This window comes from Protopterus annectens, chromosome 12.part0 (assembly GCF_019279795.1).
Source record: "Protopterus annectens isolate FY-2018-M chromosome 12.part0, PAN1.0, whole genome shotgun sequence".
NCBI classification, from domain to species: Eukaryota; Metazoa; Chordata; order Ceratodontiformes; family Protopteridae; genus Protopterus; species Protopterus annectens.
This window is the reverse complement of record NC_056746.1, coordinates 1,540,828,948-1,540,852,716: the sequence shown is the minus strand read 5'-3', so window position 1 is coordinate 1,540,852,716 and position 23,769 is coordinate 1,540,828,948. Positions and strand designations below refer to the sequence as shown.

Below are 23,769 nucleotides of genomic sequence, written 5' to 3'. Positions count from 1 at the left end.
TATTGATGACCAGGTGGTGGCCATTAAAACAAGAAGATGAAAAAACTTTATGGGCTTAGAATGACTATAGTAATAACATCACTTATCCTTCACCTCCACAGTCACATGTGTGGGTAAATAGACTGGTTAATGGCAATGTTGAAACAACTAATACAGACAGCTATATTGCACCTAACAATGAGATCTTGATGATTATTAGACGCACAGGAGTATCCACCACTCAGGCGTTTGGAGTGCTTGATGAATCGGTATCAGCTGGACTTGAATCAATAGGGTACACAAAATCCCAACCGTTTCCAGAGGAGGAGAGCATCCAACTCATGCAGAGGCAATGTGAGAGGGTCTTATAGGGCAGGAGATAACAGACTCATTTGCACAAATGGACAATGATCCTGACGTTGTATTGCCACCAGTTAAAATAGTTATGAATAGTATGACGGATTTTAAAGTCTACAATTTTTCCTCCTTCCCTGTGGACACTGTTTGTGACCTTTTTGCCAAGGGTCTTAGTTTTATACCTGATAAGCCTATTCAAATTGCCCTTACTCTTATTGATTTGAAACAGTATGTAAGGAAACTGAATTTTAATATCATTTTTCATAATGTGAACAGTCATAAATCCATTAAATATTTCAGTTACTTATTTCCCCCATTACACCCAACCCTTGAGCTCTTTGAAAGAATATGTGAAATGGATATTTGCAATTTGAGTTTTCAGGTAAAAAATAAAAAGAGGAAAACCAGTCTGAATACCGATGAGTTTGATGAGATTGAATTGGCTCAAGGGTGTGGCAGGTATCAGAATAATGAAACCTTATAGATAAGGGAAGGGATCGTTATAATAAATAGGTCTGATTGTACTGGGAAATTAAATAAATTCTACTTAGTGTTACATATGAGAGGAATTCATTAAATGAACTTAATGGTGCATATAGGAAAATAAAAAGTCTTCAGGACCTATTCATAGACGGCTGTATTACAAGTGATGAGTTTAACTATCTTAATGTTTCCTATCCAGTTACCCCAGTCATTTTTGGGGTGCCTAAATTGCATAAAAATGTTAACAAACTTCCTATGCATCTAATAGTTGATGCTAGAGGTTCTATTACTTATCCGTTAGCAAAGTTTGGAATATTAAACTGAAAGAATACTTAATGAATGAATCTAATACTTGTAAGGATTCTTGGGATTTCCTAAAAAGAATTAATACTGTAACATTTGATGAAATCTTTGTATTTACAACAGTAGATATAAAAGATCTATGCACTCTTATACCACACAGTTTGGGTGAGGTATGGTTTTGTGATCATTTGTTTAATACAGGGATATCCCAAGTGCTTATTAATATGTACAAGCAACTGTTGGATGTGGTTTTAAGGAATAATTTTATTCTTTTTGAAAAAGAATTGTATTTACAAATGGAGGGTGTGGCCATGGGATCCTTATGTGGGGGATTATACACTAATATTATTATGCTTGAATGGAAGAGGAAATACTTAAATTAACTCTTCCTTTTTACTTATTGCCATATCTACACCCATTTTTTGGATGATATATTCATCCTATGGAAAAGCCCCAGAGATCAAATAGAGAGGTTTTTGATCTCTGGTTCACCCATACTATTCCAGAAAGAAGTGAGCCCCTGCAAGTATGGTTGCTGCACGGCCCTAAACGTCCTCAGCAAAAATCAAAATGCATACTATTAATGACAGTGAGATTCCATATTTGGACATCTTGTTGAAGAAAAATTCTTAAATGTGAAGTATTGGCCTGGGTTGAATGAGAAGATCTCTGTCAAAATTATTCTAAAATTAAAAGCTTTAAACTAATGATGGTTTTATGTTAATGTTTATTTTCTAAAGTATTAATGGACAGTTGGAAGTCATATTAATGTAGTGTGTTCATTTATTTGAGGGTGTGGTATAGACTGGATGAGTTTGATTGGTTTAATTTGGGGGTGCGTTCTTAAAGGTTACAGTGGAATATTTAATCATTTATTTAAAATGATGAATGTATGAGGCTGATTTTATGTGATGAAGATTCTGTAATTTGGAATGAAAGGACTCAGGTTTATAAAGATATTTTTATCTGAGTGAGCAATAAATTCAGATAATTAAAGTACATGTGCTGACTTGGGTGCTGGATGCAGTATTCTATTTTATAATGCATGGAATAGACTACCAAATTACATTAAAGCAAGTACTAATTTAAATATTTATAAGAAAACCTGGACATTTATCACTGGAATAACTATTGTGTTATACTGGCAGATTAGAAGGGCATTAGTGCCCATGCCTTAAATATGTATGTATGTTCAGTATAATAAGGGTTTTGTAATTGTGATGACCCTCCAGTGGACCAGTAATCAAAGAGCCTTAATCCTCACCACTGGAAACAGTGTGTGTGGCAGGGTTATTCACTGAGAGGATAACAAGTACACACAGTATTTCCAGATGCAACTTTCTGCATCAAGTGCAATTTCCCTTAACAGCACACAGAGATCACAGTCAGTCAGGGGCTGGTTTCTCCCTCTTTCTCCAGATCCCCCGTAAGACTCCCCACTGGCACAGCCATAGAGTTGAGATCTCAGCTGAGTGACCAAGCCAAGACCTCCAGCACCCTCTCTGACAAACCAATGCTTCCTGTCCCTGCCCAAGTAGCTGACACACACGCACACGCTCTTTGAGATTTGATTTGCACACACACACACACACACACACACACACACACACACACACACACACACACACACACACACACACACAAGCACATGCACATGCACATGCACACACACACACACACACACACACACACACACACACACACACACACACACACACACACACACACACACACACACACACACACACACACACACACACACACACACACACACACACACACACACACACCTGGGAAAAGCTGGCACAGGTTTACTAGCTATGCCCCCTTCTGCCCAGACTATAACGTAGTTACCACTGCCACCAGTTACTCCTTATCAGCCAATTTAGGGCCCTTAATGAAGGGTTTCCAATTTTAGTGTATAATATTAATACTAATACAAATGGTTGTTTGACCAAGAGCAAGGCTATAAGGAGTGGCCCATACAGTGTCACAAAATAAATATGCAAGCACACTCAAAACTTAATTATCTCTACACAGATCAGCCACAATGAAAATTTTAAATATATTTAATAATAAATAGTAAAAGAACAAGAAAATACTCAGTATATATTCACAGTGACATCAGAGTTCAAAAACCACATGAAATATTTAAAATAATATTGCAGTACAGGTAAAGAAAAACATCTAAACTAAGCTTTACTGCATTCCTGTCTGAATCTAAGAGAATTATATTGTTCCCTAGAAGCTCACTTCTTAGAGCAAGTAAGATGATGTAGTGAATGGTTCTTCTTGTTGTCAGGTCCAAGACAGAATACAGAATGCTCTGTCTCACTGGGAAACTTCTTAAAATAGTATCTAAAATATTACTGCTGGGATAGCTTGCGGAATGACATCATTTCTGGTCATCTGACTTATAGTTCAGAGACAAAACTCCCATTGCTGAAGCTGGAAGCATTTAGCATCTACCTGTAAAAATACTCATACAAGGGCTTTTGCTCATATCTTTGGCAGATGCTAGAAGTCATAAAACAATTGCATTTCTTCATGCTTTCAGCAATTACTTCATCCTAAAGACAATACAAAAAGCTTCCTAGCACAGACTTTGTGTCTCTAGCTGATTGAAACCTGTCAGCTAGCCTCTTTATGGTGTAGCCTATTAAATAATTTAATTTTAAATATTTTTCTAAAGTTTAGTGGATGAGGTTAACCCTCCGGTTTCCTCTGTTAACATATACATTTAAGCAGATACAATAGTGCATGTACATTTCTATTCTCTTCCAGTAGAGCAAACTGTGGATACATTTTAAGCACAAACACTTTACAAATACCTTTTCAACACAAACATCTGTACAAAGCAGTTTGTATACAAATTACATGCAGTTCTAATACATTTGTAACACAAGCATCTTATATGACATACAGTTCTAATGCATTTGTAACACCAGCATCTTGTATACATTAGTTTGATGTTCATAAATGACATATAATTATTTAGAAAATTCCAGTCAGCTGTGCTAGCAGTACCTCCTTTTGTTACATTAATATATTATTAGTATCTCAGGCGTTATTCAATGCCTGCAGTGGATTGTAAGCTACGAGGGAGAAGAACAGGGAACATTAAACAAGTCTTTCAACCTCATAGCAAAAGAAATCTATAGAAAGCCAAATTTAATAGTGACAAAGACACACAACAGAACAGATTTCAATTATTACTTCTTCATACTTAGAAAAATACTTGCAGTACTGTGCATTTACTGATGGATATGAAGTGTGAAATTCTAAGGTCTCACATTAATGACAAACTGTAAGCATCTTTGATTTGCCAGGTCAAGTAAAAGGAGGCATCAGGGATATGCTAACAGCACAGAGATAAGTATGGGGTATGTGGTGCATGTGCATATATATATATATATATATATATATATGTGTGTGTGTGTGTGTGTGTGTGTGTGTGTGTGTGTGTGTGTGTGTGTACTGTGTGTGGGAAAGTGATTCAGGGAGGGGGCTGCCTGTGCTAATACAATGCATCGGCTGCCACTGTTAACTACCATAGCAAAGTGCTGATCTGCATTTGCAGTAGTTAACAGCAACTCAGAGGCATACAAATTAGTCACAAATGAGGTCTTTCCTTAGCATACCTCTGTTTATAATAGTACTGCATTGTAGAAACAGGGTCTTTTTAGTGCAGTCCTTTATGGGAGGGCTGGGGTTCTGTCTGAATCTCTGGGAGTGTGTGTTGTTGCATTTGTTTCCATTTAACTTACCTGTGTCAGAGCCTGTATCTTAAAGTAGGGCCTCTGATTAGTTTGTAGGGATTATAATATAAATAGATGGAGATAAATGTGCTTACATCACTCTTTAATAAGATATACATAAATAAAAAAATGCATACATCTTGAAACAAGATACATGAACGCCTTACATAATAAAGTAAGTGTATGTGAATATATTGTGCACATTCATGGCACATTAAGAGGATGTACATAAATAATATATTAAAAAAGGGTCACTTTTCCCATCTGGTACTCCTCCCACTTCTCTGTTCTCTTCTAAGGAGGAGTGTTAAATGCTGCCACACCATTATGTTCTATTTGAGAGCCAAAAAAAGGTCCGTAGTCTCATCTGGCACTACTTTCTCTCCCAAGGATGAGTGCCAGGTCCCTGTCATCCTGTCATGTTTACATGAGGAGCAGAAAAAAAAATCTGCCAACCATGCGATCTAACACCTTGTATTGAGGGTGGCTGTCTCTTCTGCCCCCCCCCCCCCCCCAAGGTACGTTTCTGGTTCATCCACATAAGGTGAAAGGAAAAATTGGGTGTTTTTTCATTAACAGCATGTAGAAATGCATACTGATACTGTATTTGTAGTCACGGCTGAAGAGCTTCATGTGTGATATTCATATTGTAGCAAGATATCAAGAGAGCTTTTTTTTTTAGACAAGCTCTCCTTGATCACTTGACTTGGCTTCAAAATTGGGTGCTTCTTCAGTACTGATAATGCTGACACTATGGCTTAGGCATATCCCTGTGCATGAGACCCTAGCTGATGCTGTTGCCATTTAATGAGAACCTTACATAGTCTATCTTACATGCCCCTTTAATGGGGGATGTATCACTCAATCAACCTTCATGGGATTTAGTGAATAAGCCCTTGAAAAGGAAGAAAGTTGTCTGAATCATGGACAACCTGTGCTGAGCCCTATTTTTAGCCCCTTCCATCTCTTCTTTTTCCAGACCTTGACAAACCTTGGAAGAATACTTTTTGCAGACCAAGGAAGACCCTCAAGTATCAAATAGCTTTGTCTTTTCCACTAGAGCCAGATGTGAGGTCCATCAGTACAATTTTACTATCCCAGCAGTCATAGTCCTGACTTCTGTCTTATGCTGCCCATAGAGGGGACAGTTTCCCAAGTTAATGCCATAGATTGCCCCATCTGGGAACTCTTAGATCATAATTTACAAATGGTTCCATATAGAAAGCAATTGATCTTTGGAGAGTTCTATGGATAGTCCCTAACTGTATCCTCAAAGAGTCTGAGGTGGCTCAGCTTTATTCAGATAGATGCCAAGGGTTCTAATTCCACTTTTCTCTGGTTCTGATGAATAAGGAGTGTGCCTATTCCATTCTAATCCTCAACAACTTAAATAAGAACATCTGGTATGTCAAGTCTTGGATAGTAATTCTCCAAGGGGTTACTCATCAGCTGCTGCAGGACACCATTATGGTGTCTCTGGACATGACTTTTAACATATCACTGCCCAGGATCTGCACAAAGAGACTCCTTTGGTTCAGTCATAATCTTCAGTACACACTGTACTATTTGTGCTTTCCTCTGCAACCATAGCTTTTACCAGGGTATTAGCCATTGTGGCCAGGGCTTTGCTGGAGAAGATGTAAATTCCTTTATCTAGATCACTGTGTCCTGCTAGCACCATCAAAAGATTCACTAGTGGCATTTCTGGAGTGCATGAGTCCATAGCTGCAGTTCCTGGAGGTGACCAGAAACTAGGAGAAGTCCATTCTGATCCACTCTCAGAGGGCTGCTTTCACTAGGATGAAGCTTAACATGCTCCACTGTTACATACATACATACAAACATTTCAAGCACAGGCTTTAATGCCCTTCTAGCTTGCCAATATACCAGAACACTTGTTCCCATAATAAGTGCCCAAGCTGTTCTTAAAAATATCTAAACTAGTACTTGCTTTAATGTAATTTGGTAGTCTGTTCCATAGATCAGCTAGTCTGTCATAGAACCAATTAGTACACTTCTCATTTTATAGAATGTTCTACATAGGTTATCTGATGATTCTCTAGTACTTTTTGTTAACCCCAAACATTCCCAGAAGTAGTCATCTCTAAATGCCCTATATACTTGAATAAGATCTCCTCTTAGATATCTGTAAGAGACACTTGTACAAGTTCAGATATTTTAGTCTTTCATAATAACTTAAATGTTCACATCCATGGATGTCCTTTGTATATTTCCACTGAACTCTTTCCAGTTTACTCATGCTTGTTTTCTTATAGGGTTTCCATATTCGGGTCTAATGTAACTAACAACCAATGACTTCATAATTTTTGGTTTCGTAGATTTTATAAATCTTTTAATACAACCACTTGGTTGATATGATTAGAAAAACTTGTAGCTGAATCTACTCACATGCCCTGTTCCTTGAATGAGTCTACAGTTTCAACAACTGTGTGCTGTATTAAATATTCACTTTTCAATTTATGTCTCCCAAATCTCCTATGCTTAGTTTTTCATGTATTTATCAGTATATTATTCACTTGTGCCCAAAAGGGTCAATTTAGTCAAGTTATCTTATCTGTAACACATGTAATCAGTTTACCCAATTTCAGGTCATCTGCATATACTCTGTAGAACAGTATTGGCTACTGCTGTGCAATGATGCAATAGAGAAGGTGCTGAATTTTCTAGTGTGAATAAGGGCACAGCAAAGGTATGGCCTGAACACAGACCCATTTGTGTTTTCTGTCCATACCTGATGTCTGCCATGATATTATTTACATGTCTTAGGATGTGGGTCTTGCAGTGGTTTATGAGAGTCTAGTAGATGCACAGCTACCACATACTTGCTAATCATCTTATAGTGTCAATTCCCTGCTTGCTGGTATATGAGTGCCAGACAATCTTTGCCTCCATTTTCATCAGGTATTTGTGTTGCTGATAGATACTTCACTGGCAAGGTCAGGAAGTCATCTTACCGCCTTCATAGTTCAAGGGAAGTAATTTGCACTGGATAGGGGTCATATCAACTCTCTTGGTCCTAAAGGCTTTGAAAGAAAAAACTTTATCCTCATTTAGTCCAACAATGAACATGTCATTTGGTATCTAAACAATGAAGGATGTGTGCAGTCATAGTACAGTGAGGTGACACATGACTGTCTCTGCAGTTCACATCTTGGGCCAGGAGGACATGCTACCAGACTCATCTTCCAGTCCGCTTCTGGGACTGTGGATTCAAAAGCCTTGACTTGATTAGATCTTCAGTTAGTGGAACACTCTTGATGTCTACCTGTTTACCACTTGGGGGTAAGCAATTCTTCCCCTTTTCTGCTCACTGCAGTAGGACTAGAGGGAGGTCATAATAACCTCATTTTATACTGAGGGCAAGGGAGATCTCTGTCTACTTTCTGTCTATCTCTGCGGAGTCCACTCCTCATCACTAAATTCAGAGAAGAATGGCCAAATCTTTCTGACCATCACAGTAGTAAGAAAATCATTCTATGTTGTGCAACTTATAAACAAAGGTATTGGATCTAGGTCCAAGGAAGTCTCTGTTTCATTGTAGTATTCAGTATTCATTGGACCTATCATTAAGTACAGTGCTCCCTTTGGTATGTAGCTAACCATGTATATCCAACAACTGGAACATCCATAGAGATTCCTCACTCAAAGAATACAGGATATAAGTAACGTCCTATGCAGACTGCCTCAGGAACCTATCCCTGTATTCTGTCACCTACATACTGTTGAGGGAGATCTATGCCTTGCATACAAGGCATTGTCTTTCCCCACCCTAATGGACCTCCTGCATATCTGCAAAACAAACAGTACAAGAATTACCTATTCTAAAGACTTAAACCTTGCCTGTGATATAAATAGGACCTGCTAGACAGACAGGTATGTGAAGACGAGTTCCTCCCTAACGCAATTTCAAGTTTAATTTGGACAGTTGGATGGGGAACAGGAAATTCATCCGTGGTTTGGCACCTATGTCTATAATGGACACAGGGACCCTGGACATGTTTCATCTCCCAGGACCCTGCTTGTAAATGTTTGATCTCCCAAGCTCCTGCTTACACTTATCAAGGGCATGAGTAGACAGAAAAATCCCCTAGTGGTCATTAGTTTAGTAAACACCTATACACCTGTAAACCTAAGTGAAAGGCTACAGGACAAACAGGAGAGCTCTTATGGGTAGACTTCAAGACACACAGTTTAAAATATGAACAACAAGAACAAAAAATAAGGCTCATAACACAATGGAACAGCAATATTTATTTTTTTAGAATGCATAACTGTTAGGAATTCTACCCAGTCTCTAAGTCACCCAGGAGACTTCATAATTTATATATAACAGTTCTGTTCTTATTGTACCAGTGGATCTATGAGGGGAACATCTTTGCTAGGTTCAAGTTACCATCCCCATCTTACATTCCTGGATAGTTATTCATCCAATGATTCTGCTTGAGTTTTGTTTAACTTGGGTTAGTATATGCTTGTGTATTTCTTAATAGTGTAGGTGTCAGGTCATTATTTTTCCTTGACAGCAGAAAGTGTGCCTGTTCAGTGGTTGGTGTCAAGCTATTGGGACCTGGGGCTAAGCTTGCTATTATAGTACAGAATGTGGCTTCACAGCAAATATCAGCAGTGGATATGCATGTGTCTGGGAAATTCAGAGAAAAATGTCTTATAGAAACAAAAGGGAATGTCCTATATATCAGCTTATGAGTTAAAAGTAAATCTGTTATTCATCACACACAACTGAGAGATAAGACAACAGCAGGATGTGTAAGTCTGGACCCCCTACTATACATAGGAACAATGTTATGTTACTGACATCTCTTTTTCTCCTCAGTATATGATATCTATCCTTTTTCTTACATTTTGTCTTATTCTTTCATTTTTTTCTACATTCATTCTTTCATTCATTTATTCATTCATTCATTCAACACATGCTAATTAGGCAGGAATGCCCTCTAATAACGGGAGGGGAAATAACTGCATTACTCCATGGAGATCCTAGATACTCTGAGGTACATTTCAGAGTTTTTGCTTTTTCCTGCACCCTTTCAACACACTCTAACTAACCAGGACTTCATTGTAATAAATGTGCAAGAAATAAGTGAATTAAATTGAAGTTCAGAAGCCATGGGGGTTCTAGATGTTCTCAGTTGTATTTCAGAACATTTTAAACAGTATTTTCTTCCACTGATAGTCTGAACAATAATGTTGATTAAGGACAAAAATTCTGTGTTATTCTTCATCTTTGGTATTGTGACCGTCTGCACACACCTCACACATTTTTAAGGAAATGTAAAGAAATAATGACCACAATGTCCCCAGCACAGTACAAGCTGTAGTGACCTATGTACAAGTCTGTGGTTTAGGAATAAAATAAAAAACACAATGACAATGTACCAGGCTCCCACAGAAACTATAGTGACCTTCTGTGTACACCTCCGAGAAGGGCTGGTTTTAGTTTAGGTGGGATCAGGCCACTACTAAACCTATGTCAGTATCCACTTATTCAACCTTGCAATGTGGTTGCCATCATGCCCTGAAAAATTCTGAAGGTTTGCATGTTTTGTGATAATTTTCTGCCTTATTTTTTGAAAGATGATTTAAACTCAGCAAGTCACAACAGGGTCAGATACTTTCATCCACACAACCCTCACAAGGCAGTTCAGTCCCTTCTGTGTACAATTCAGACATTTTATTGTAATAAAAGAGGATGGCCATATAATGTAACACACCTTTACTCCCCAGAGAGAGTTACCATTTGTTAAAGTATTCCAAGATGTTTCACACATTTCACATCAGTCCTGCAAAACAGCAGGCAGCTAGTCATTTTCCACTAGACAGCCCCAGTAATTTAGTTATTTTTTCTGTGCATATTTCAGATTTCCACTTACGCAGTCCATCATAAATGCACACTAGTTCTGCAAATCCAGATAATTACTGTTTAAACTACAGGTGGGCAAGTCTGGGAATCTTGCAGACAATGTGAGCTAGTATTCACTCTCTCAAATTAATGAATGCTGCCATTTTGCCCTTAACAGTTTGTGCCCAGGCAGCCACCCCTTTATCCTGCCATAGCTACAGGCCTGCTGAGAATGGAAAATATGAAAAAAAGAGTTATAACAGAATGTAGCTGAAATGGTGCCTTGACTAGTAAACAAAAATAGAAAAAGATGTTTTCCTTCTAAACTAATGACAGTTTATTGCACTTTAGTTTTACCATACTTTGAAAGAAGTGGTCAGGTGATCACAAGGTAGAAATTGGATACTACACCACATTGTGACAACAAAAGCCCTGTGAAATGCTGGATTTGTTATGTAAAAATCTATATTCCAATTACCTTAACGTACCCCTCTGTAAAACAGTATTCACAATAACCTATTTAGGTGCAAAATGCACGTACTATCCCAGTGGAATGTGCCATTTCTCTGAATGTACACCATCTTTGAGTAGTTATCACAATATATAATACTAATATAAATAATATTAATAGCTACTTTTCTCTTTGACATATAGTTCCTCTCCAACAAACCATATCAACCATGACTGACATTTAGTCTTATATGCCCTAAAAATGATATCCACATTTTATTCACCAAATTTTAAATGAAAATAAAAAGAAACACATGAGTGGCAGTAACAGTTTATTACTATAACTTACTGTTGTTAGACACTTGCACTCCCCCTCCCCCAATTATTTATCAGCAGTAATGCCCATGTGCTTTCATGAACAAAATGCCTCCATATTCCTTCCCCTGTAAGATAGCCACCTTATGTGCACATCTCTAATGTTTAAAGGAGAGGAAAATGAAAGGAAAAAAAAGAATGTCTGCCATACAGTAATATCTACATGTTGCACTAGGACATATATACTCACCCCCCCCACCAACATACTCACAGAAATTATTACTAACCGAGAGTATCAAGGTGTGTTTTACATGAATCAATTGTCCTCTGGCCATAGACAGCCTGTCCTTCCACCTCACCTCCTCCAAGATAAAACACAACAAACACTTTCAGTGCACATTTCTGATATGAATGTCTCCCCTTCAGAAACTGAAAGATATATTGGTATCAGTAATGCATTTTAACTAGTTTTTCATAGACACAGACCTTCTATAGACAGCCTATGTCCTGTCTCTCTAACAACACCAAAAGTTAGCCATTATTAGGTATTCTTCTGATAATAGGCTGTAATTGAAATGTAAAAATAAAACAGCATTTTTTTTTTCAAATTACAGATCTCAGATGCTATACATTATTTTCCCACCACCATGCCACAGCAATAATCATTTTATTGGACTTCTATCATTTCCACTAATCACTACCTGTGTTCTTAAAACTAATCCCTGCCCCTCTTCTTAAAAATCAAATTTCACGTACCTGGCTTGTTCCAAAAAGTACAGAATATAATAGAATTGTGCCCATGCTGTTATTCTTGGTGTTGGTAGTTGTCCCAATACTATCCCAATCAAACCAGATGCATGACAGCCTATTGCAGTGCCCTACCCCTGAATCTCCTTCCTCATTCTTTAGCAGGAAAAAAAATCTTCTTTTAGTTGCTACAGATTATATCCTGCCTGCATAGAATGCTATGGTGCTCAGGTTTAGTTAAAACAATCTTTTCTCTTTAAAACTTTAACAAATGGCTTGCTACAGTTTAAATACTTTAAATACTGCACAGAACTCTAAAGCTTTCAGGTTGTAGTTAAAAAATATTATTATTATTTTTTTTTACTTTAAAACTGTAGCAAACTGCTTGCTATAATGTAGCAAGCAGTTGCAATAGTTTAGACCACACACAGAGCACTACAGCTCTCAGGTTACACTGCACATGCAATATTGACTTTTAAAAGCCAATATTGCAGTAAAGAGTGAATGGGATGATGGATAGCCAATCACGCCCCGTAACACTTTGCACCCAGGGCAGTTGCCCCTCTTGCACCATCCTAGCTATGCTACTGATCCTAATCTCATTGCTTCTCCAATGGGGCCTCACACTCTGTCGTTGTTCTGCTATTTTCCAAAACCCTACTGTAAAACTACAAAAGATAAGTGCTTATTTTCAACTGGTTTCTGAACTTCTGATTAACTAAAACATTATTCGCTGCATATCTGTTTAAACTGTACAACTGCATTTTAGGTTTAGTGAATTGATTCCTTACCTCTGTTCTGATCTCTGCCTCCTTTTTTTTTCTCTGCATGTTCTGTTCATTTTACTGTCTACTCACTTGAAAAACACTAGCATAGACTAGTTTCAGGGTTTGCTGAATCTAGTACTGCTTGTGATCTTTGGATCTTGTAGTACAGTTAATCATTTGTCTAGAGATGCCTAGCTGTGCTTTGTGGGAGGGGGTTTAGTTTTGATCTGATCTAGCTAGAGTTACTGCTACACGGCTCTGTTTGGGGCATTTTTGATTGGATAATTTGAACTTTGGCTGTTCCCTTTTTCTCTGCTTTAAATAACCAGTATTTAAACTAGTTTGTGCTTTGTTGCTCAAAGCTGCAGTGAGTTAGGCGTTCTACCTTTGTTCTTTTGTTTTTCAAAAACCTGTTGTAAGACTACAAAAGATAAGTGTTTATTTTTTGGAGATATATATTTGAACGTTTCTATTTGGTATACTTTTTAGTGACTAGCATTAGATCTGTGAATTTTTATGGTCAGGAGAGAAAACTGTATGCTTTTACTGTATTTACGCAGTATGTCACTTCAACTCAAGATCCAATAACAAAACCAAATTCCTTCTTTCTAAACTGAGCCCTTCTGGTTCCAAATCTTTTAAACTCTAAACATTATTTCTTAAACAGGTAGCTGAAAAAAGGTAAAGCCAGTGATGTTTGTCTATTCCCTGACAACCAGAAATGTCCATTTGCCTTCAAACATGCCATTGTCATGCAATTAACATGAGTCCCAACAACCTCACAACTTAAAGATTACAGACCCACTGCCATTTCCAATCCTTGCCCATTCATATAAATAATTCTTTAACCGCATAACAACTATGGGCTGATCTGTCATCAGCAGCATGGTTTATAAAACTGTTTCAGCACCATGACAGTCTTTCTTACCACCACAAACAATATTTATAGTAGGATAAAACAGGACATTAATTTCAGCAGATGCTACCACCACAAATAATATCTATTGTAAATGCCAGAAAAGAACATTTGAAACAGTTAACCACAAACTTAAAAATACTAAACTTGAATGAGAATGCAATAAACCAGTTCCTAAATTTCATGACATCATCTAAAACACATCCAGTCAAGTCTCTTGATTGAAATTAGTTATTTCACTTGATCTTAAACCACAGGACGCATCCAATCATATCCTTGGTATTAAGCCTCTCTTTATTTAAAACACATTTAAAATGAATATGGTCATTTAAACTGGCAGAATTTGTGGCATTTAATTGTCACTCATATTCCTTGCTGTCTAACATGTTCTTAGAATCAGTGCCCCTAATATCAGGTTCTAACAGGTGAGTCTAACACACAAAAAATATATATTTTTAAAACCTGTGCTTTTTAAAGTATGTCTATACAAAACATTTCTCCCTTCTTTTTTATTGTGTGGCACTGTTCACATATTCTTGACCTCAATTTCCTGATAGTCCTGTCCACATAAAATGTATGGCATGATAGATACTCCGCAACATAAATTACATTAAAAGTCCTACAGTGGCAATATTTTGGTGCAGCATAACTTGCAAACTTGAAAACAAGTATACTTTAGATTTAGTATTAAGTTATATGCTTGACACTCAAGAAATCTGTGATATAGTGACAAATAACTGGTGGGTTTTGGCTGGAGATCCTGCAGTGGATGGAGTGGTGGGCGCAGCACCAAGTTATTATAAATAAAACTTGTTACAGCATTAAGAATACTCTTGAAAGAAAGAAAGAGGAAATAGAACATTGTGTAAGAATGAAAAGAACATATTCATGTAATATGTATACAATTAATTCAGATTGGTAGCAAACAGTCCTTTTTTCTGTTTGAATAACAATAAGTTATCATGAAAAATTAATTGGTCATAGTGCTTAAGATAGTGATTGGATATTAAGTGACAGAACTAGCTAGACTCATAAGTGAATGTACTCTAAGAAGTATTAAGGAGCATGCTGTATTTCTAAAACGTGTAGGCATACATGAATAATTCCTGCGAATCATCCAGAGTAACAAAATGGTGTAGCTATGTTTTATGGATATAACTGTCATGGCTTTACTGAAGTCATTACTCAAGCTTCAGATAATGTATTTTACTGATCCTGACTCTCTGACTGTATTAGTTTACTGTCTGTTTTATTGTTCCAGGCTCTACAGCATCAGTCCAGTCCCAACCCGCTGACACAGGGAAACATTTCCAAATCCCAGCAGACCTTTTCTGCCCCATAGAACCTCATTGCAAATCTGACCAGGATAGCATTCCCAAAATTCCGCCACCCAGGCGGTCTATTAGTTCACAGAGGATGCTGCGAAGACAGGTAAGTTATGCCAGTAAATCAGCATATTGAGTTGAGATCTAAAATAAATATCCTAGAAATTATTTATTTAGTTTAATTAACAAGGCAGATCCATTGCTAACAGGAACCCAAAGTGACATACTCAGTGTTATACTTTATAAAACTGAAAGTCAGTTGGTTACAAACCCTCTTTTTCAGACAGCATCTTAACCACAATGCTGTATCACTTCACATTTGTACAAAGTTGGAGTATTATTTCCACTGAAAGTCTCTTCCAGCCTAAATGTTCTTTTAATGGTGTTCTTTTGAACTAAGTAGAATTAAAATGCAGAAAAGAAATCAGTTTAAACACACGTATAACATCAGGCACCTATCTATGTGCTTTAAACATACGTATAACATCAGGCACCTATCTATGTGCTTTAAACATATGTATAACATCAGGCACCTGTCTATGTGCTTTAAACATACGTATAACATCAGGCACCTATCTATGTGCTTTAAACATATGTATAACATCAGGCACCTATCTATGTGCTTTAAACATGCGTATAACATCAGGCACCTATCTATGTGCTTTACACATACGTATAACATCAGGCACCTATCTATGTGCTTTAAACATACGTATAACATCAGGCACTTATCTATGTGCTTTAAACATGTGTATAACATCAGGCACCTTTCTATATGCTTTACACATACGTATAACATCAGGCACCTATCTATGTGCTTTAAACATACGTATAACATCAGGCACCTATCTATGTGCTTTAAACATACGTATAACATCAGGCACCTAGCTATGTGCTTTAAACATACGTATAACATCAGGCACCTATCTATGTGCTTTAAACATACGTATAACATTAGGCACCTATCTATGTGCTTTAAACATACGTATAACATCAGGCACTTATCTATGTGCTTGTAGCAACCTAATGTGACTGGCCACTTCACTTTTCCTCTAAAACCACTGGCTTTAAGAGAAGAAACTCTTTCTTAGAAATGTCAACCATAAATCCCAAACTCAAGAAATTTTAGCATGAACTTTACAGCCGTATTATGATTCTTGGTTGTCAAGACATGTTAGTTCATTATAGTATTTATGAAACAAACTGTAATAATGAATTCAACAGCTTGTAGGTTTTTGTATACATATAGTATAGATATCTTAACCCATCACCTGTAGCTTCTTCTTCTTCTTCTTTCGGCTTTTCCCAGTTAGAGGTCGCCACAGCTAACCTATCACCAGTATACCAGAGTTAAACTGTTAATGAGTTTGTTCTATAAAGAAAGTTCCACAGGTATGTGATTCAGCTATGATAACAAATAATGCACACTGTAAATGTGCATATCTATCTATCTATCTATATATATATATATATATATATATATATATATATATATATGGATTTATGTTGATAGATCGAAAGTACGTTTCAGCAAAATGTACATGAGCAAACTCACTTTTGCGAAAGTGCATTTTATTGAAAATGCAGTTTCGCGGAAAAAAAAAAAACAACAAACCAAAACCTAAACAAATAAAACACTACTCATGTTTATGCAGGGAATAAGCCCCCCACCCCACCTTAATATTCTCACTCTGAGATTGGACTACAGTGGGGAAAAGGGAATATTCCCTTACCCCCGCCATACCGCGATCTAAGCAACAGTTTGCTTAGTTGTACAATCAACACTACATGTTGATGTACAACTAAATTTACATGCAAATTGCATTTTTTTCCGATAAAATGCACTTTCACCTTTCGCAAAAGTGAGTTTGCTCATGTACATTTCGCTGAAACATATTTTCGATGTTCAGATCAGGACCTATATATATATATATATATATATATATATATATATATATATATATATATATATATATATATATATATATATATATATGTATATATATATATATATATATATATATATATATATATATATATATATATATATGTGAGTTGGGAAGGCAATTAATTTGATTCCCTGTATTTCAGGACTCAGACTCATCAATCACATGGCAGATGTAGGTAAGTAATAGGCTAGCTGCTATTGTGGGCCATTTTAATCCTAGCCAGTTTCTCTTCTAAAGGTGAAACTCAAACCTTGCACCTTGTTCTTCTGAAATAAATTCCTTAACCATTATGGTAGCCTCCAACAACACTAGAGGTCAGAATTAAACCCTGTACCTTGTATGTTTGAGGTAAAGACCTCAATCATTATGCTAACCCCACCCCCCCCTTGTGTAGAACAGAAAATGCATTCATGTTCCTGTTTGTCCAGAGGGACCTTATGATGTTGCTTGGCTATGCAAACTCCATGTTTTGAGTCACTTTGCCTTTTAGTAGTCAGTTTAATGTGCACTTGTAGTGTGTCTGTGGAGATAGGTGACCTTGATGAAGAATCTCAGCATACTATATTTGATAATGCTGGGCATTTAATAGAGTTTAGAGCCATGTAAGCTGTTAGCAGAGTGAGCTTTAGCTAATACTAGTCCTGAAAGCTTGATTACAGCTTTACAGTGATGATAACATGAAGGTTTTGTACCAAAAAAACTCTGTAGCATAGAACGATGTATCCCTGCCTGCATCCCAGATGACCTGAGTTCAATTAGCAGTTGAGACACTAAAGAGGACAGGTAGGGGGTTAGAAGGAATGCCCTTTTATCAGCGAGCCCATTCTGGAAGGCAGGAGTGTCTGCCAGAGATCTGACATCCTCAAAGTGATGGGGACTGTGCTATAATTGTACGTCATATTGCCATTAAAATTTAGCATACAGGTGGTGCCTGAAGATGGCAGTGATGCTCATGATCTCAAGTTAAAGCATACAAAAACTCCTCTGGTATGCAGGGCAGCATACTTGTGATATAGACAGTTGCTCCACTCTGAGCCACATCTCCTTCCCAAGCTATTGATGGAGCAATCTCAGGTCCAGGGAACTTGTGCCAGGGAAAGTATTGAAAAAAAATGAAGCAGTGTGAACAGACCTAGCGCAATTGGTTTTCAACAGGATGGCAAGCAATTAGAGTCAAAAAAGCATGTGGTCTTGTTATAGACTAGTTCACTATCTCAAGACTTTTTATGGTGGTTCTGATAAGGTTAAATAGTATATAGCATATTGAGAGAAGAATGTGCAGCAGGAAACATGGACTTAGCTTTTCAGGCGTAGTGGGCAATGATGTCTCTGGTACTGTATAGCAGTTGACCACACAAGCAGCTCTGCAGATTGTATATTGTTGATGGGTAAGTGATCTGCAAAGTTGTCATACAATCCGGCAACAGGTAAAGAAGAGGTTTGTATATGCAAAAACAGCATGCATTTTGCTTTTTAGGATATAGACCCAAGTTACTGTACTTCAGCAAAAGTTTAATCTATACTGAACAACTGAATGTACTGCTGCCACAGTGTGGGCTGAATAAACAGTATTGATTTATCAGTATACTGGATTTACCTGAAAGTAGCATGGTGTTTGTATGTTATTTCAAAAGAAAAAAAATCAAAGTAGGCCAAGTCCAGAACCTTTTAAAGCATCATGATGAGAGAGTGGCCTATGGTGGTGAGATGTGATGGCCTTAGTAAAATTATTTCCAGACCATTATCATTCTCCCGCATACAATTTTCTGAAATGTTCCTGGATAGTCGTACATATTTTTGTTTCATGTATGCATTTCCTTTCTTTCAGTATTTTCTAAATGCTCTCCTTTTTTTGCAATATATTAGATAAACGCTGCATCTTTTTCTACCTTTGATGATTATTTTTTTTTATAACTATATCATTTTTCTTGAAATTTTTTTTACTAAATTTCAACTTACATAGTGTCATTTTCCCCAGAGAACTGTGAAAATGTACTACATATTCTATATATTCCAAATTTTGTCTGTCTATTGCTTTGCTATAAATATTCATTCATCTGTTTCTTTTTCAACTCACCCATTGTGTCATCTAAGAGTTATAACAAAGCTACATCTGGACACAATCATGCTATAGCATTTGAAAATATTATCTTTCTTGTTTAATACAATCTTGTCAAACTCAAATTACACTTTCTTCTATTTCAGGTACCTTTGTTTTATATGAAACTCTGTTTTTCATAGGTTCATAGATTAGTGCTAGGCTAACTAAATTTGGAGGCCATTTTAAGTCTCGTTAGTTACCTTGTGTGAGAATCAAACCCTGCATCTTTTGCCTGTGAGGTAACCACCATAACCATAATGCCAACTTCCCACCCATTGCATTTACATTCGGTGTTGACTCAACAGAGCTAGCCCAAGCTGGGTAACTGAACACCAGATGGCCAGGGCCCACACTGGCCAATAGGGGCACATACACCCCCTCCCACCATTAGCAAGGGTAGGGTCATAGGTAGGTACTAGGCTATCTGCCTGAAGGCATTTATAAGCCTAGCTGGAATTGTGTTGGCTTTCACCGCCCTCTTAGATTAGTCCCCTGTGCCTCTGTTCAGCAGAGCCATTGAAGTGATCCCCGGGGTAAACTTTCGATCCCTAGTGTAGGTCAGAGTAGGCTGAGTCGTCAACCCAGTTAGCACTGGTAAATACCAGTGCTTATTTTGGTGATGTTAGTTGACACGACTGATACACTTAGAGTTATATTTTACACCATCAAGTGGCTAGCCCTGCTGCTCTGCGCAGTTTGTGATCTGTATTTTATGGTCTGAAAAATGTGAGTTTATTCATATTCTTACTAAACCTAAGACCAACAGTTTGCAGGGTATAACCGGGCTTTTATAATTGAGTTCTTTTTTATTTGCTGTCTGTAAATCAGTCGTTTTCATTACTTCCATTACCTTTTCTTCCTACTGCTACCTTCTTTACTCTTTCTTTTCAGTTCACAGCAAAAATCAGCTGTCCAAGTAATTCTTGTATTTGCTAAAAATGTTCTAACTTTTAAAATAATTTCCTTTATTTTGTAAAGGCATACATATTACAAAACCTAAAATGTTTTCCATCATATCATCTCCTTATTACACACATCTTTTACTTAACATTTTCTGAAAATGTGTGTCATTTCCTCACAAAAACAGCATGGTTTGGGCTGATCATACTAGTGCTCCAATTATATGGGCTAGAATGTGTTTTTTTTCTTCTTTAAATTCACACCAGTTTCATGCATTTTAGTTCACATTTCAGTTGTACCTACCACTGTCTTGACATAGGAGGTTACTTGGCTATTGGCCCTGAGGCCCTTATAAGCCAAGCATACTGTTTCACACTAAGGGCAGGATTCACGAAGGCTTGCACGGAGTGTAAGAGATGTGTAACACTCCATGCAAGCCTCGCGATCCAGGAACAGCCCTAAACTCCGTGCAAGAGACCAGCTAAAATGTCTCTTACACGGACTGGGCGTGGACATACTAAATACCTCACTTGCATCTGAAAGGTATGCAAATGAGGTATATTAGCGATCCACGAAGCAGAAACCATCCCGTGTAAGAGACATTTAGCTGCAGAAATGTACTCAGTTGACAACTGAGTAAGTTTCTGCAAATTTCACAATGGAGCCATGTCAGCTCCAAATAAAGGGTGCATATGTGTCAGGCAGCATGCCAATGGCCAAATATGTGGCCATTGGCAAGGTAACCCGATGCAAAATTAATAAAAATATAATTTTTTTTTTGGGGGCTGCGCTGTATAAAACATAAAAATGAAGGTTATAAACCCACAAATGTGGGTTTTATGCAATACATGGAATTACAATGCAGGGACCAGCAGACCAAGAACAACATGGCCACCGTGTAGTAGTTGCTAAGGGGGGAAGCTGAGTGTAAGAAATGTAACTAAGCATTAGTAGGCAATCTCATGTAAATGAGGGTTAGGATACTGAATCTCACAGTCACATAGCAAATGAGCACAGTCTGAGTAGTGTAAGAGATACATAAGGGGGAGGAATAGAGTAGGAGATAGGTGACATCACAGGGGGAATGGTAGAAAGAAATGCAGTTCATTGGAGGTCAGTGTAACATGACAGATGACAGACACAGATCAGGGAAAGAGGAGTGCCACAAGATAAGCATGGGAAAGTCAAGAAATGGAAGGTGTACACTGTTACTTACACTAAAGTTTCTTGCTGGGCGTGCATGCTCACGTGTGCGCTCCATGAAGCGCGAGTAGGGCAGTGTGCGCGCGTGTAAGGCAGACTGAGCATGTGGGAGCGTGTTGGTAGATGTTTAACACTGTTTGCGCTGGTGTGCACGCATGTAGGGCAGGCTGAGCATGTAGGAGGCTGTTGGCAGACTTGTAACACTGTTTGCGTGGGTGTGCGCGTGTTTTAACCCGAATAAGTAGATTCTGAACCGTGTAAGCACGTGTGCGCGCGTGTAAGCCACTGTGAGCGTGTTTCTGCTGGTATGCACATTGCTCCCCCCTGAGGAAACAAAAAGGAAAAAGAAAGCAACAGAATTAGTAGGAAGCTAGCAGGGAATACTGCTGAAGCTAGCAGGTGAAAACAATTAGAAGCAGGCAATTACACAGGCAGAATAGTAGCCCAGCCCAGCACTTAAAACTCTGCAAACAGTAGTGCAGGATGTTTCTCTTAAGAGACACTGCAAGACAGGAGTAAGCTAATAGAAGTGAAAACTGAAAAAGCTTCACACAGAGCAGAAATGTTAGGGGCTGCCATAGCTGTCATAATGAGACATAGGCGACTTGCTGAGGGTGGTGACAATGCAGATGGTGCCAGACAACCCACACTGAGGAGACGGAGAAGAGTGTACAGGCCCAGGGTCACCTACCACGGGTTACATGAGCTGGAGATAGTAGAGCTATAGAGTGGACAGAGAGCTCCTGCAGCAAATAGTTGAGCTGTGTAGGCCACGCCTCACACACAGAACCAACAGAGGGGAACCCATCCCAGTGGAAACCAAGGTATGTGTTGGCCTAAGAATACTAGCAACAGGTACCTTCCAGAGACCAACTGGTGATATGATGGGGATATCACAGGCATCAGCCTCCAGGGTACTGCACCAGTTCCTGGATGCCATGTCAGCACATGTCGGTGATCATGTATATTTCCTCAATGCCCGTGAGGTATTGGCCAGCAATATGCGTCTCTTCCAGCAAATAGTGGAATACCCTGAGGTAGTGGGTGCAATAGACTGCACGCACATACGCATCAAAGTACCAGCCGGTGAGCGGGGTAGGGCCTATATTAACCACAAGGGCTTCCCCTCCATCAACTGCCAGGTCATGTGTGATGCCCAGGGCATAATAATGAATGTGTGTGCTGGCTTCCCTGGGAGTTACCATGATTCCCACATCTGGCATTTGACATAGCTGTACCAGACATTTGCCAATGGGGACATCCCACACGGACACCCAGTGGGGGATGCAGGTTATGCACTGGAGCCGTGGCTGATGACACCCATCAGAAACGCACACACACCTGAACAGGAACGCCATAATGAGACACATGCACAAACACGTAATGTAATAGAGCGTGTGTTTGGGCTGCTCAAGTCACGGTTCCGGTGTCTGGACACATCTGGTGGAGCCTTGCAGTACACACCAACTACATGTACCCAAATTATCATGGTATATGCTATGCTACATAATATGATCTTGCGAAAACAGCTGCAGCAGGACCAGCATAGGGCTGGGCCAAACAGCCCCCCACCATTGCCAAGGCCATCACAGACAGAGCGTGACTCAGAGGAGGAACAACCTGAGCCTGCCCCAGTAGGCAGAAGGAGGCGTGCCCAGTATGCCCTGGCCTTGGCAAAGAGGCAACGCATAGCACATACACTGACTCAGTAGGAACCCTGGGAATGATACCCCCTCTGACTCACTCAAATAATAACATGGATGCCTAAAATGACATGACCTGCTCACAAACATGCACAGGGAAGTGTAATATGCACATCCGACAGAGGCAGCCCTGCAGCACCACCTGAGGCATGAATGCCATGTGTCAAGTAATGTAACACCATGTACTATATGCACACCTGAGCACCCTGACTAACATCCACCCTCACCAAGCATGAAGCCACAAAATGACGATGGGATGATCAAGTGCAATAACTGGCTGAAGTAATGCAGTTAGTCAAAGGGGAGCCAATGTGTTTCAGGCTGGGAAGACATGCGGAGCATGACATGATGCACCACCTGCTAGGGGTGGCGTGCACCTATCAGTCCATGCCCCATGGATACTGGCAAAGGCTGTCAGTACTCACAGCATGCCCTGAATAGGTAAGTCTCAAAACACAAACCCACCTTCATAGGTACCACAAGGGATAGGAACCTAGATGTAATGCTACCCAATGCCAGAAGTCTAAACAGCAAGATGTGTGCAGTGTAAACGCACACAGTATGGAGAATGTAGATATCAGTCCTGTAATAGAGAACTGGGTCAAGGCTCACATCAGCACCCTAACACTACCAGG

The 23,769-nt window shown here is 38.6% G+C and overlaps 1 protein-coding gene across 3 annotated transcripts in view; it reads left to right on the top strand.

Moving 5' to 3' along the window:
• Positions 1-23,769, top strand: part of LOC122817286 (voltage-dependent T-type calcium channel subunit alpha-1G-like) — a 1,023,270-nt gene that overhangs the window by 967,377 nt on the left and 32,124 nt on the right. For all 3 annotated transcript variants that reach the window (XM_044090511.1, XM_044090510.1, XM_044090512.1), the window contains one exon: positions 15,215-15,384. In XM_044090511.1, the coding sequence (XP_043946446.1) occupies positions 15,215-15,384 (170 nt within the window). The remainder of the gene's footprint in view (positions 1-15,214; positions 15,385-23,769) is intronic.